This window comes from Salmo salar, chromosome ssa23, assembly GCF_905237065.1.
Source record: "Salmo salar chromosome ssa23, Ssal_v3.1, whole genome shotgun sequence".
In the NCBI taxonomy this organism is placed as follows: Eukaryota; Metazoa; Chordata; class Actinopteri; order Salmoniformes; family Salmonidae; genus Salmo; species Salmo salar.
Genome location: NC_059464.1, coordinates 40108666 through 40124375, shown reverse-complemented (window position 1 = coordinate 40124375; position 15710 = coordinate 40108666). Strand labels below are relative to the sequence as shown.

At 44.4% G+C, this 15710-nt stretch overlaps 2 protein-coding genes across 6 annotated transcripts in view; one reads left to right on the top strand and one right to left on the bottom strand.

The window, feature by feature from the left end:
* The first annotated feature begins 3101 nt into the window (after nt 1-3101).
* Nucleotides 3102-8472, top strand: LOC106584589 (ATP-sensitive inward rectifier potassium channel 11-like). Its single transcript, XM_014170049.2, has one exon. The coding sequence runs from the start codon at nt 3750-3752 to the stop codon at nt 4917-4919; it is 1170 nt and encodes a 389-aa protein (XP_014025524.1). The 5' UTR covers nt 3102-3749; the 3' UTR covers nt 4920-8472.
* Nucleotides 7170-15710, bottom strand: part of LOC106584590 (MOB kinase activator 2) — a 107695-nt gene continuing 99154 nt past the window's right edge. For all 5 annotated transcript variants that reach the window (XM_014170053.2, XM_014170051.2, XM_014170052.2 and 2 more), the window contains exons 4-5: nt 9259-9383; nt 7170-8971 (exon numbers count right to left, since the gene is read on the bottom strand). In XM_014170053.2, the coding sequence (XP_014025528.1) occupies nt 8652-8971; nt 9259-9383 (445 nt within the window). In that variant the 3' untranslated portion in view covers nt 7170-8651. The remainder of the gene's footprint in view (nt 8972-9258; nt 9384-15710) is intronic.

Below are 15710 nucleotides of genomic sequence, written 5' to 3'. Positions count from 1 at the left end.
TTGTGTATCGTGACTGAGAAAGTTACACAAGGGATGTCAGAAACAAAAAGTTAGGACCTGAATCATAGCCTTGTAAACAGCATGAGAGGGATTCAGATTCCATGTGTATGTAATGGGCCTTCTCCAGGGTTGCTGGACAATGGTCCACAAACACCAACACAGTCGTGAAGAGGCCACGACAACACCTCTTCCCCCTCAGGAGGCTGAAAGGATTTGGCATGGGCCCTCAGATCCTCAAAAAGTTCTACAGCTGCACCATTGAGAGCATCTTGACTGGCTGCATCACCGCTTGGTACTGCAACTGCTTGGCATCCGACCGCAATGCGCTACAGAGGATAGTGCGTACGGCCCAGTACATCACTGGGGCCGAACTCCCTGCCATCCAGGACTTCTATACCAGGCGGTGTCAGAGGAAGGCCCTAAAAAATTGTCAAAGACTCCAGCCATCCAAGTCATAGACTGTTCCCTCTGCTACCGCATGGAAATCGGTACCTATGCACCAATTCTACAACCAACAGGACCCTGAACAGCTTCTACCCCCAAGTCATAACACGACTCCATAATTGTTTAAATAGTCAGCGTAGCTATTTGGTTAACTATGTGCATTGACCCTTTTTGCACTAACTTTTTTGATTCATCACATACGCTGCTGTTAGTTTATTATACGCTGCTGTTCGTTTATTATTTTGTCACGTTATTCCTAGTTATATGTACATATCTAGCTCAATTACCTCGTACCCCTGCACATTGACTCGATACTGGTACCCCTTGTATATAGCCAAGTTACTTTTATTATTACGTGTTTTACTTTTCTATTATTTCTCTATTTTCTTCCTCTCTGCATTGTTGGGAAGGACCCTTAAGTATCCATTTCACTGTTAGTCTACACCTGTTGTTTACGACCCAGTTTCTACCCCCAAGCCATAAGACTGCTTAAGTATCCATTTCACTGTTAGTCTACACCTGTTGTTTACGACCCAGTTTCTACCCCCAAGCCATAAGACTGCTTAAGTATCCATTTCACTGTTAGTCTACACCTGTTGTTTACGACCCAGTTTCTACCCCCAAGCCATAAGACTGCTTAAGTATCCATTTCACTGTTAGTCTACACCTGTTGTTTACGACCCAGTTTCTACCCCCAAGCCATAAGACTGCTTAAGTATCCATTTCACTGTTAGTCTACACCTGTTGTTTACGACCCAGTTTCTACCCCCAAGCCATAAGACTGCTTAAGTATCCATTTCACTGTTAGTCTACACCTGTTGTTTACGACCCAGTTTCTACCCCCAAGCCATAAGACTGCTTAAGTATCCATTTCACTGTTAGTCCACACCTGTTGTTTACGACCCAGTTTCTACCCCCAAGCCATAAGACTGCTTAAGTATCCATTTCACTGTTAGTCTACACCTGTTGTTTACGACCCAGTTTCTACCCCCAAGCCATAAGACTGCTACATAATTGTTTAAATAGTTAATGGATGTCAGAAACACAACACCTGCCCGAGACATCACCGAGACATCACCGAGACATCACTGAGACATCACCAAGACATCACCGAGACATCACTGAGACATCACCAAGACATCACCGAGACATCACTGAGACATCACACTCTTTTCCCTTCTTTAGCCCCTGTTTCTTGTTTTGTTTTAATCTCTGTTTTTTGCTTAGTTTCTACTATTGTAAAGCACTTTGGATCATTGAAAAATTGCTATATAAGTCCCATGTATTATTATTATTATTATGTTTAGGTCTATTGTCTGAGATACATGTAGTTTAACAGTGTGTTGTCTAATTATTTTCTTATTAATATATTATGTCATTCGGTTTTGGGAAGATTGTCTATTATTGAGAATGAATAAATAACCTTCCATATGTGAAAAGGTTCTAATTCGATCATTTGAGTTGAAACATTGATTAACTAAATGTAGTTCATTGATCCCTAGAGAGGGAAATGCCATCAGCATAGCCCAGACTTTCTGATGATGTTTCATAATAGGCTACTGATCAAGTGCAGCTGAAAGAGGAACAGTTTCTTCTGCCTAATGCCTTCCCTGCTCAAGCTCCGCTTTCAGCCAGGTCACACCAGATGGTCCTCAGGACGTCGAGGAGATGCCTTCAATACCGAGGGCCAACGTGAGCCTCTATTACCGTCTAGTAATATAATTATAAATAATTGATTGGACATACAATGCTTTTTCTAGTCACCCAAAGCGCTTTAAGGGGGAAGCTCATCTCATCCACCACCAATGTGTAGCACCCAATATCTTGCGGCAGAATGCTCACCACACATCAGCTATCAGGTGGAGAGGTGAGGAGGGATATATACTAATTAGTAATGAGGGGGATGATTAGGTGGCCATGATGGAAATGGGGTCAGGTTGGGAATTTAGCCAGGATACCAGGGTTAACACCCCTACTCTTATGATAATTGCCATGGGACCTTTAGTGACCACAGAGAGTAAGAGCACCTGTTTAACATCCCATCTGAAAGACAGCATCCTACACAGGGTGATGTCCCCATCACTACCCTGGGGCCTTGGGATTTGATTTTAGGAATAGTTCCCCCTTCTGGCCCTCCAACACCACTTCAAGCAGCATCTGGTCCAGTGCTTAAACCACCAGCTCTGGCTCTGAAGATTGCGCCTTCAATTCCAGTGCTAGGGACTTTTTTTGGTTTTGTTACTAACCTTAACCCTTACCTAACCAGTCAAAATTCATGCCTAAATTTAACCGTCAAGGTTTTCTGTTTTAACCCTATTTAACCCTAACCCTATGAATGGCTAAACTGAACCATTGAAATACTGAAGAGATTCTGTGAGATCTTGTTGCTAATTTAGCAGCACTGAGCTTCATCTAACCTGCCTGTCTCCCATAGAGATAGTTAGATGACACAACATTGTAACTGTTCTATTATGGCATCTGTGAGAGCATGGGCAGTGCCATTGAGGCAATCTCCATTTTGAAGTAATCAATAATCTTCTTCTACTACTTCTATGAGTTGGTAAACAAACTGGACAGGTGCATACTACCACTATGAGTGTGTTGTTTGAACAGGTATAAATCCAAGGTTGGCGATTTATTGCCACTGCAGTTATACTTCATTGGCTGAGCCCTCCTGGTGACCTGGATGGAATTATGTGATCCTTCCTTAACCCATAGGAAGTCCCACCCAGTTGACTACTTCAAAATGGCGAAAGTCCTCTAAAACGGCCTTTAGGGAAATGGAGTCCTCTATGTATCTCTATGCTCCCTCATCAGAACAATGGGACCGGGGTAGTTGTTATCACCTCTGGGTAAAACACTCGGGTTAGTAGACGATTACACCACTCCTGTTACGATATATCTACCTCGTTAAAGGTTTGCTTATACATGAGAGAATTCTGTTTCCATCGTGTGAAAAGCGCGCCAGACCGGTGCGTCAACTGCGATGGAAATATCGAGTTGCAGTTCGTGACTGACAGCGGCAGCTGAATCTTCTCATGAGACCTGGGCGGCTATGGTGGTGCCCCTGTCTAACCGATGTGAGGAGCACACATACTTTTAGAAACTAGATGACAGCACAACACTCTCTCCGGCCAGCTGCTGTCATTCGGAAGAGTACTGTCACTGGAGGTTGACCTTCGACTAGAAGACACAGTTGAGAAAAGGAATTCCTTAGCCTATATATTTCATCAAGAGAAGAGGTAGCTAATCTTCGTAATCCAAAGCAAGTGGTTAGGGGGTGACTAGTAGGCTATGGGAGCATTATGCTTTCCCGAAAAGGACTGATCCCGGACGACTACTTGCTGACCCGCTTGGCTGAGGATGTCCAGCAGCCTAAATTCAAGGCGTCAAAAGCGCGGAAGGCTCGGTTCGTCGCCAAAAACGGAACCTGTAATGTGGCCCACACGAACATTCGCGAACAGGGACGGTTCCTACAGGATGTTTTCACCACTTTAGTGGATCTAAAATGGCTTCACTTACTTATCATTTTCACTATGTCATTTCTGTGCAGCTGGCTGCTGTTTGCAATGGTTTGGTGGCTCATTGCCTTTGCGCACGGCGACCTGGATCAAAAGGGTGACGACTTTGTCCCGTGCGTGACGGACATCCACTCCTTCTCCTCTGCGTTTCTTTTCTCCATAGAGGTACAGGTGACCATCGGGTTCGGGGGGCGCATGGTCACAGAGGAATGCTTGTCTGCCATAGTGGTCCTTATCATTCAGAACATCGTGGGCTTGCTGATTAACGCCATAATGCTGGGGTGTATCTTTATGAAGACGGCCCAGGCCAACCGGCGCGCCGAAACGTTGATCTTCAGCAAGCACGCCGTCATCTCCATCCGAAATAACAAACTGTGCTTTATGATCCGTTTAGGGGACCTGCGGAAGAGCATGATCATTAGTGCCACCGTGCGGATGCAGGTGGTAAGGCGCAGCACCACTTCGGAGGGCGAGGTGGTCCCCCTGGACCAGATAGACATTCACATGGACAACCCCGTGGGGACCAACGGTATTTTCCTGGTGGTTCCTCTCATCATATGCCACGTTATTGACAAAGACAGCCCGCTCTACGAGCTATCGCCAGCGGATTTACAAAATAATGATATCGAGGTGGTAGTGGTGCTGGAGGGGGTGGTGGAGACCACGGGTATAACCACCCAGGCCCGGACATCCTACCTGTCTGAGGAGATACTGTGGGGGCAGCGCTTTGTGCCCACTATATCCGAGGAGGAGGGCATGTATGCGGTGGACTATTCTAAATTCGGTAACACAGTTAGAGTAGCGACACCCAGCTGCAGTGCCAAGAAACTGGATGAGCAGGGAGGCATCGCCAGGTTTAAAGTGCACGAACACGCGACCCCGCGGCCGTCCGTGAGAAGGCGACGGCTCTCACTGCGCATGAAGCAATACAGCACCATCAGCCCACTAGCCTGAATAGCCTACTTTTACAGATATAAAGGAGTTGCCATTGCATTTTGTATATGAAAGTAATAGATTTTTATTACCTATTGAATTTGAATGGATCATTTTGTAATACTACAGAAATGAAATGTTTATTATGTCCTAGCAGTGTTATTATTCTGTTCCATGGCACCCACAAGGTGTGCAGGCTTTTTTCTTGCCCAGTCCTAACACCTGCTTCCACCAAGGACGGGATTAGCAGTAGCGTGCATCATGGGTAAAAATCACTGCGGAAGTCAGAAAAAAACCCGATAACCTGCTAGTTCATATGCCTTGCGACCGTGATATAGGCCTAAGGAAAGGAAAGGGGGATACCTAGTCAGTTGTCCAACTGAATGTATTCAGCTGAAATGTGTCTTCCGCATTTGACCCAACCCCTCTGAATCAGAGAGGCGAAGACAGTGGCAGAATAAATTCAACCACACCTTTGTTTCATCACAAAACCGGGGGGCAACCTCTGTCGGGTGAAGTCTACAAGGCATATTGCATGATCATCGTCAAGAAAGGGAATGTTTCCGACATTTCCGGACTACTAAACAACCATGGAGAGTTATTGCAAGTTGCAAAGAAAACAGGAGCTTCCTCCACTATTCCAGCACCATTTCATCATCATCACATCATCTCTGCTTAGTCTAATACAGTGACAACCAAAAACAACTTAGTCCAATCAACATAAGCTAAATATGATGTGGCTGGCCATGGTTCTGATTTGTGTGTGCAAGCAGAAACAACATGTTGGCTCACCCTACTTGTAGCGTAATAGAGTACCATAGTATGAGTCATAATATCCATAAAACCTAGCAGTCAAACAAGGAAATGGTTTCAATCGTTTTTCCACCATTCATTTTCCCATAGGGGATTTTAGAAACACTTAAAATAAGGGCTGTGCTTCGTGTAGGCTTACCCTGGCATGACATTTTGATAACTGTGTAAATCTCTCTAGGACAAGGTGACTTTTATCAAAAATAAAATACTAATTAGCTGATTTGTCTATCAGAAAGAACTACAAATGCAATGATCTGAACGAGACTGCCGAATCAAGGCAAAGAATCTCTGGATTAACTATGTAATGTTAGGTAAATTTAGTAATGAATAAATTGGCAAAATGTCTTTAAATTGACACAATACCTGTTAGTAAAACTGCCAGCTAGAGGTGACGTGCAGGATCTTGCAGGGATTCTTGCTTGAGAAATGACTCTTTGCTAAGAAGCCATTTTTGTTTCTTTTTGACTATTTTATATGAAAATAATCACAGTAAGGTGCTTACTTGTTACCCCAAAATGTGAAATCGAGATAAAAATGTCTGCATTGGAACTTTAAATAGACTGGTTAAATTAGCATTATTTAGAGACCCCAGATATTAGACTTTTGTTGCATTTAAAGCTGCATTATGTAACTTTCACATAGAAATATGAGTTATAGATCGGTCACTCATTGAAAGCAATTCTAAGAAGTGAAGTGCACCTTTAATGGGGCTCACACAGTCCCCCCCTGTAATTCACAGTCAGCGCTGGACTAGAATAAAAACCTTCACAGCCTGTGGGTATAGTAAAAACCAGGATCAAAGAACACTGTATCTGTTGTGTAATACCCACATATCCCGATTATAGACTGCAATGTGAATGCGACATTACCTGAAGCATTAGGTGATTTTAGGTGCCTGAATGTCTTGTTTTAGAAATCCCACAATATGCACGTATCAAATACATTATTAATCAGGGTCCTAAATGAAAACATATGCACATGTATGACGGAATGCAGTTTGATAGATTTATAACATTATACAAAGTTATGCAAGTAGTGTATCCAGTTCGGAGGCAGAGGCCAGTGTGTGTGTACTGGTGCCCAACACTCCCACTGAAGAACTAGCCTCCTGCAGGCTTTCCTTCTGGCACTGCATTAAAACCAGTACAACTGACACTGTGGCCCTCGAGGACTTGAGCACTGCTGATCTACATAATGATGCTCTTGTATGGTAAAAATCACTATGGTTTTTGATAGTGTTTATGCAAAGCTTGACTTCGGCAATAAAGAGGAAATGCCTGTTGAAAAGCACTTGAGATGTACTGTGTGTGTGTGTGATATAGATATATATATATATAGATATACATGTGTAAGGATGATATGCAGAGGAGAGTTTCCTTGAAAAAAGTGACATGTTTTCCGTGTCATATTTCTATGCACATCATCATCAGGTTGACAGAAGACAACATGAGACAGAGCGGCATTTATGTATTTTATTCGATTATAATCAGCAGAGGTTAAAATATTAAATTGCTTTTAACTTAGTTAATAATTAAAATACATAAAAATGAAAGCCAGAACTGAAGAACCCTGCAAACAAAACAAAATTAAAATAAATAAAATAAAAGGAGAATAATAAACCCAAATCCTCGATACAGAGGCTGTCTAATTCCTCTTTCCACTCTCTGTACAGTGAAGATGAACCAGACCGTGCAGTTTTCTATATATGTGTAGGATAACATTTTTTTTCATTAACTAGTTTCCTCTTTGATAATTTAAAAGGGAAAATAAAACCCCAAAAGACAAGGGGCTGGGCTGGGGGGCTTCTTCAGCAATACAGAACTGTAAAGCAGACCACACTTCTCCTTTCTCTCCTCTCTTTCTGGGCCTGCAGACATTACCAATGTCCTTGTCCTTCTCCTGTGCTGCTAGAGAGGGCAGGGTGGCCAACGCTCCATCACACCGCAGCAAACAGCAGTTCCCTGGGGAAGAGGTCTTCACTCTCCACCAACCTCCCCTGTAACCAGACATGGGCACCAGTCTGTCTTGTAATAGCGGGTCTGGTCATATTAAATAGCTTCCATAGAATTTTGATATCTTTATCTCCCTGTTTGCGTGGCAGTGCCACCCTGTCTATACTGCCCCCTATGGGTGGCCTCTGGGACAGGGATGTTATAGAGGGGTTCATCAGGTGAATACATGACTAAAGTAATACGAGAATGACAACTGTAATATTGAAGGGACAGAGTAGTTTTGTGGACAGAGAGAGAGAGAGGGCGGTAGAGAATAATAGCAGTGACTTGTGTTCTCTCTGGTCCTGAGTAGGAAGCGCTTTAATCAGCTCCAGATTAACAACTCAAACAGTGATTGGCTAGTATTGTCCCACTAGGTAGTAACGTGGCTCCCTATAGACCTTCCCCCTTCAATCCTCCCACCACTAGGCTGGAGCGAAGAGCCAATACTCATTGTTGAGTCACCTCTTCTCCACACAATAACAACACTTTACAATAGTACGTTCAAGCAAAGCAGTCACCATCCTGAACTGTACTTTAGGCAGAGAACAGAGGGAGAGAAGGGCAAACAGAAACACTGTCCCAAATGAGAAAAACAAATACAACTGAATAAAACTTTTCCAACAGAATAAAATAAAACCAAAATTAAAATAAAAAAAACATTACATATTTGTTCCTAGTTTAAATTGCAGACCAGATGGGAGGGATTTGCCCCTGGAAGGAACACGCTCACGCCAATTCCTGTTGGCGTGACAACACCCCCCCCCCCCCCAAATAAACCTTCCTTCCGTCTGGTTGGTGTCAGTGAAATATCAGGTTAGTGGAAGGTCTCTAAGTCCTGCTGCTGGAGCCTGAGGTCTAGGAAGGGGACCAGGAACGTTTCCATCTCTTCTCTATCTTAATCTTCTACCGTCTTCTTCCCAGGGCTGCTTGTCACGGCAACCCCTGCTCATCTCTCCGTCACATGGTTGTGTGAGGAGGGGGAGGGGGCCGAGTTAGGGGAGGAAGGGGCGGCGGGTGCTGGGGTGGGGGGCACGGGGGCACAGAGGATTTCGGACAGGTCGTCCATGATACAGGTCTCCTTGGGTTCGACCAGGTTGAATTCCCTTACGAAAACAATGAAATGTGCGTACAGAGTGTTCAAGTGACCCTGCAGGTCCAGGGCCACTGTCTCCTTAAAGTGAGCCCAGTAGAGGTGAGCCAGGACGTGGAAGAGGTACCGGCAAATCTTCTTTACCAAAGAGTCAAACGAGTTGGGGAACTCTTTGCCTGCACGGAGAAAGAGAGGAGAGAAAAGGGAGAACGAGCATGGTTAAAAATATTGTGGTCTTTTTTAGTTGGTTTGGCATTGCCAAGCAATTATCACAACGCCAAGACTGTTTCTAAAGTCCAAAAATCATTCAAGGACTTCTACTACTTGAGACATTAGAGGGCAGCAACAGCACAGTTCACAAAGTCCCAGCTTCAGTGTGACGTCAGAGGAGAAGAGGCTACAGTAGTGCCGACTGACCACAGCGAGGCTCTGCATGTCTGGAGTGGACCAGAGTTCAACTCACCATATTTCGTAGGGAAGTTTTCCTCTTCTGTGACCAGCTTCTGCACCAGACTCATGACGAAGTCGACGTACTGAGGGGCAGTGCATTTTGTCTTCTTCCCCCTCTCGTCATACCAGTAGTATATTCTGGACACAAATAGAAAGACAGAGTGGGTTATTTTTCTATGTCACTACTGCCTCATGTATACATTATCATCTAGGCTGTTGTTCCTTCATCTAGTAGGTATTGCTGACAAGTCATCTGATCTTTAACAGGAACAACCTGGTAGGTTCAATCACTGCCTACATCTCATTACTAATCATCTCTGGTAAAAGGATGAGTACGAACTGAGGCAGCTTTCTTGCACGGCAAGGTGTGCTTTTACAGAAACTCAAAATGGCTGAATCCTTCACTTCATAATGTTGAAAGATGGAAGACACTAGGCCTATGTGAGAGCCCCCACATTCACAGCATTTCCTCATCTCGAAACAAGACCAAAAGTCATTTTAACCCAACGTGATATATGACTGAACTGTGGTTTAGATTTTTAGACTCTCCCCGACTATCTAGGTTTTATTTAAGTGATTAATTAATAGTTCTCAACGATTCTTTTTAATCATTTTTTATTTGTGCCGGCCACGATTTAGCAGTGTGTGTGGTGGGTGGGTTGTAACCTATTGTACATGGCAGTTTGCAAAAAAAAATAAAAAAATAATAATAATATATTATTCCAAAACTGCAGCTCGTGGTTGGAACACATACAATACCGGTCAAAAGTTTTAGAACAGTCACTCATTCAAGAGTTTGTCTTTATTTTTACTATTTTCTACATTGTAGAATAATAGTGAAGACATCACAACTATGAAATAACACATATGGAATCATGTAGTAACCAAAAAAAGTGTTAAACAAATCAACATATATTTTATATTTCAGATTCTTCAAATAGCCACCCTTTGCCTTAATGACAGCTTTGCACATTCTTGGCATTCTCTCAACCAGCTTCATGATGTAGTCACCTGGAATGCATTTCAATCAACAGGTGTTCCTTCTTAAAAGTTAATTTGTGGAATTTCTTTCCTTCTTAATGTGTTTGAGCCAATCAGTTGTGTTGTGACATGGTAGGTGTGGTATACAGAAGATGGTCTTTTACCAAATAAGGCTAAGTCCATATTATGGCAAGAACAGCTCAAATAAGCAAAGAGAAACAACAGTCCATCATTACGTAAAGACATGAGGGTCAGTCAATACGGACATTTCAAAAACTTTGAAAGTTTATTCAAGTGCAGTCGCAAAAACCATAGAGCGCTATGATGAAACTGGCTCTCATGAGGACCGCCACAGGAAGGGAAGACCCACAGTTACCTCTGCTGCAGAGGATACGTTCATTGGAGTTACCAGCCTTAGAAATTGCAGCCCAAATAAATGTTTCACAGAGTTCAAGTAACTGACTCCTCTCAACATCAACTGTTCAGAGGAGACTGTGTGAATCAGGCCTTCATGGTCGAAATGCTGCAATGAATCCACTACTAAAAGGACACCAATAATAAGAAGAGACTTGCTTGGGCCAAGAAACATGAGTAATGGACATTAGACCGGTAGAAATCTGTCCTTTGGTCTGGAGTCCAAATTGGATATTTTTGGTTCCAACCGCTGTGTCTTTGTGAGATGCAGTGTGGGTGAATGGATGATCTCCGCATGTGTATTTCCCACCGTAAAGCATGGAGGAGGTGGTGTTATGGTGTGGTTTGCTGGTGACACGTTCTGTGATTTATTTAGAATTCAAGGCGCACTTAACCAGCATGGCCACCACAGCATTCTGCAGCGATACACCATCCCATCTGCTTTGCCCTTAGTGGGTCTATCATTTGTTTTTCAACAAGACATGACCCAACACACCTCCAGGCTGTGTAAGGGCTATTTTACCAAGAAGGAGAGTGATGGAGTGCTGCATCAGATGACCTGGCCTCCACAATCCCCCGACCTCAACCAAATTGAGATGTTTGGGATGAGTCAGACAGAAGAGTGAAGGAAAAGCAGCCAACAAGTGCTCAGCGTATGTGGGAACTCCTTCAAGACTGTTGGAAAAGCATCCCAGTTGAAGCTGGTTGAGAGAAAGCCAAGAGTGTGGAAAGCAGTCAAGGCAACGGGTGGCTATTTGAAGAATCTCAAATATAAATTATATTTGAATTTGTTTAACACTTTTTTGGTTACTACATGATTCCAAATGTGTTATTTAATAGTTTTGATGTCTTCACTAATTATTATACAATGTAGAAAATAGTAAAAATAAATAAAAACCCTTGAGATGAGTGGGTGTTCTAAAACTTTAGACCGTTAGTGTATACTCCTACTTTAATCAACAAGTCCCTTTAGAATCTGTGGCAGAGCTGTCCCTTTAGAATCTGTGGCAGAGCTGTCCCTTTAGAATCTGTGGCAGAGCTGTCCCTTTAGAATCTGTGGCAGAGCTGTCCCTTTAGAATCTGTGGCAGAGCTGTCCCTTTAGAATCTGTGGCAGAGCTGTCCCTTTAGAATCTGTGACAGAGCTGTCCCTTTAGAATCTGTGACAGAGCTGTCCCTTTAGAATCTGTGACAGAGCTGTCCCTTTAGAATCTGTGACAGAGCTGTCCCTTTAGAATCTGTGACAGAGCTGTCCCTTTAGAATCTGTGAAGAGCTGTCCCTTTAGAATCTGTGACAGAGCTGTCCCTTTAGAATCTGTGACAGAGCTGTCCCTTTAGAATCTGTGACAGAGCTGTCCCTTTAGAATCTGTGACAGAGCTGTCCCTTTAGAATCTGTGAAAGAGCTGTCCCTTTAGAATCTGTGACAGAGCTGTCCCTTTAGAATCTGTGACAGAGCTGTCCCTTTAGAATCTGTGACAGAGCTGTCCCTTTAGAATCTGTGACAGAGCTGTCCCTTTAGAATCTGTGACAGAGCTGTCGTGATTTAACAAGGAATGTAGCTTGGCTACAGTTTGTTTTAAATGTATCCAATCACATAGATCTGTTTTTCTAGGCAGTAATTTCTGTAGGCCTAATTGGACCTTGGGTGTGCAGCACGCGTCTGTGTGTAGAGGGAGCGGTCAGATGGAAATTGAGTGAGACATGTAACAGAGGGAAAATGTAGGGGGAAGAACTGTGACTTGACTAGGTTTTTTATGTTTTGTTGTGAGTCGCTAACACACATAACAAATGGAAAGAACACGTGTAGTAATTGTCGTCCTTGCGACAAAATTTCACCGGCCTGTTTGGGCAGCAACAAAACAGATTCCAAATGACTGAAGCCTACTGTATGACTGCGATATAACTTCATTGCCCTCTTGCGGTCATACCATGTAATAGGATTTCATGTGGCATTTAAAAAAAATGTTCTTATTGTTTTAACAGAAAATAATAATTGTCACATCCCTAGTGTGGATCTGCCAAACAGGCCTCCAGCCCAGCCAACCCCACCACCTCCTAAAATAGACATGTTTGCATATTTTCATTCCAGTGGACTTAGCGAACCCCCTATCCTGGCCCTTCCATTTCCTGATTGGGCCGAATTCCCTGCAGTCTCGGAGTAACACAACACTGATCCCCCAGTCGCACGGCCGCTCACTCTGCCTGGTCAAACATTTCCGGAGAGGGGTGACCCAGTTAGACGGTGGTTGTAACTGAATGCCGCCCCTCAGGGCTAGCCACGGGGTATCATGAGTTAGCAAGGTCAAATGGCAAGTCAGTGAAGTCGCCAAACAAAGCTAGCATGGCTAGCATGACACAGGCAACCAGGGAATACTGTACTATAGCTAGCAGCGGGATAGTGACGCTAGGCTGGGCGTGAGAGCTAATGCGATCATAAACTACAGAACACATTACCACAGGCACCACGAGTCAAATAATATAACTTATAGGGAAGGCCCATCTAAGAGTTAGCAAGGTCAAAGCTAGCATGGCTGAAGCAAAAAAGAAAACAGAGCTATCAGTAGGATAGCTATTAACTAATGAAGCTAGCAGGGTATGGTAGCTGACAGGCTGGTGAAACTGAAAGGGGTAACTGATCTAGCACAGGCACCAAATGAGGCCTAGGGCAGAGCTAGCATGGTCTGTAGGATCTACCAAGGTCAAGCTAAAAGGCTAATAGCTTGCAAACAACGGTCGGACAATCTCAAAGCTAGCTAGAACGCAGTAGAGGTAATGGGTAGGTGGAGTAGTGAGCCTTTTTGGTTGAAAAGACGTTGAAATATGTCTTTCAACCAATTGTGCTCACTGGGATGGTTGTGTTAGCACTAGCAGTGTGGTCTGGGATTACACATCCTGAATGTACAGCATCCACATAACTGGACCTGCAGGAGGGAACCAACACCAGGTCAAGGACTCCACACTGAGGACCTACTGACCACAGGACCAGGTCAAGGACTCCACACTGAGGACCTACTGACCACAGGACCAGGTCAAGGACTCCACACTGAGGACCTACTGACCACAGGACCAGGTCAAGGACTCCACACTGAGGACCTACTGACCACAGGACCAGGTCAATGACTCCACACTGAGGACCTACTGACCACAGGACCAGGTCAAGGACTCCACACTGAGGACCTACTGACCACAGGACCAGGTCAATGACTCCACACTGAGGATGACCACAGCCACTAACTCCACACAACCACACACACAGCCAGGTCACTACTCCACACACACACACACACCACACACACACACACACACACACACACACACACACACACACACACACACACACACACACACACACACACACACACACACACACACACAAAAACACAGACTGACAACATCCAGCTACCCCAAAACAGACAAGCTTACAAAGACTGGCACAGCCCACCAAAAAACCCCACCCATTCACCCACCCACAGAAAATTGGCTTAGATAACTATCAAATGGGCCTGTTCCCATAGCTCATGGAAAGTTCCCCATAAAATAGCTTCACAATGCCTGGGGCAAGAGGGCAAGGACCGTGACTGTGTCTCAGTTGTGAGATGTGTGCGTTCCTGCCAGGCAGAGGAAAGAAAGAACGGGGTGCTGTTACTGTGGTACACCATTAGACTGACTGACTGGCTACAGGACGCATTCGCATAAACTCAGCAAAAAAATAAACAGCCCTTTTTCAGGACCCTGTCTTTCAAAGATAATTTAATAAAATATAAATAACTTCACAGATCTTCATTGTAAAGGGTTTAAACACTGTTTCCCATGCTTGTTCAATGAACCATAAACAATTAATGAACATGCATCTGTGGAACTGTCATTAAAACACTAACAGCTTACAGATGGTAGGTAATTAAGGTCACAGTTATGAAAACTTAGGACACTAAAGAGGCCTTTCTACTGACTCTGGAAAAACACCAAAAGAAAGATGCCCAGGGTCCCTGCTCATCTGCGTGAACATGCCTTAGGCATGCTGCAAGGAGGCATGAGGACTGCAGATGTGGCCAGGGCAATACATTGCAATGTCCGTACTGTGAGACGCCTAAGACAGCGCTACAGGGAGACAGGACAGACAGCTGATCGTGTAACACCTGCACAGGATCGGTACATCCGAACATCACACCTGCAGGACAGGTACAGGATGGCAACAACAACTGCCAGAGTTACACCAGGAATGCACAATCCCTCCATCAGTGCTCAGACTGTCCGCAATAGGCTGAGAGAGGCTGGACTGAGGGCTAGTAGGCCTGTTGTAAGGCAGGTCCTCACCAGACATAACCGGCAACAACATCGCCTATGGGAACAAACCCACCATCACTGGACCAGACAGGACTGGCAAAAAGTGCTCTTCACTGACAAGTCGAAGTTTTGTCTTACCAAGGGTGACCGTCGGATTCACATTTATCGTCGAAGTAAAGAGCGTTAAACCGAGGCCTGTACTCTGGAGTGGGATCGATTTGGAGGTGGAGGGTCCGTCATGGTCTGGGGCGATGTGTCACAGCATCATCGGACTGAGCTTGTTGTCTTTGTAGACAATCTCAACGCTGTGCGTTACAGGGAAGACATCCTCCTCCCTCATGTGGTACCCTTCCTGCAGGCTCATCCTGACATGACCCTCCAGCATGACAATGCCACCAGCCATACTGCTCGTTCTGTGCGTGATTTCCTGCAAGACAGTAATGTCAGTGTTCTGCCATAGCCAGCGAAAAGCCCGGATCTCAATCCCATTGAACACGTCTGGGACCTGTTGGATTGGAGGGTGAGGGCTAGGGCCATTCCCCCCAGAAATGTCCAGGAACTTGCAGGTGCCTTGGTGGAAGAGTGGGGTAACATCTCACAGCAAGAACTGGCAAATCTGGTGCAGTCCATGAGGAGGAGATGCACTGCTTTACTTAATGCAGCTGGTGGCCACACCAGATACTGACTGTTACTTGTGATTTTGACCCTCCCTTTGTTCAGGGACACATTATTCCATTTCTGTTAGTCACATGTCTGTGGAACATGTTCAGTTTGTCTCAGTTGTTGA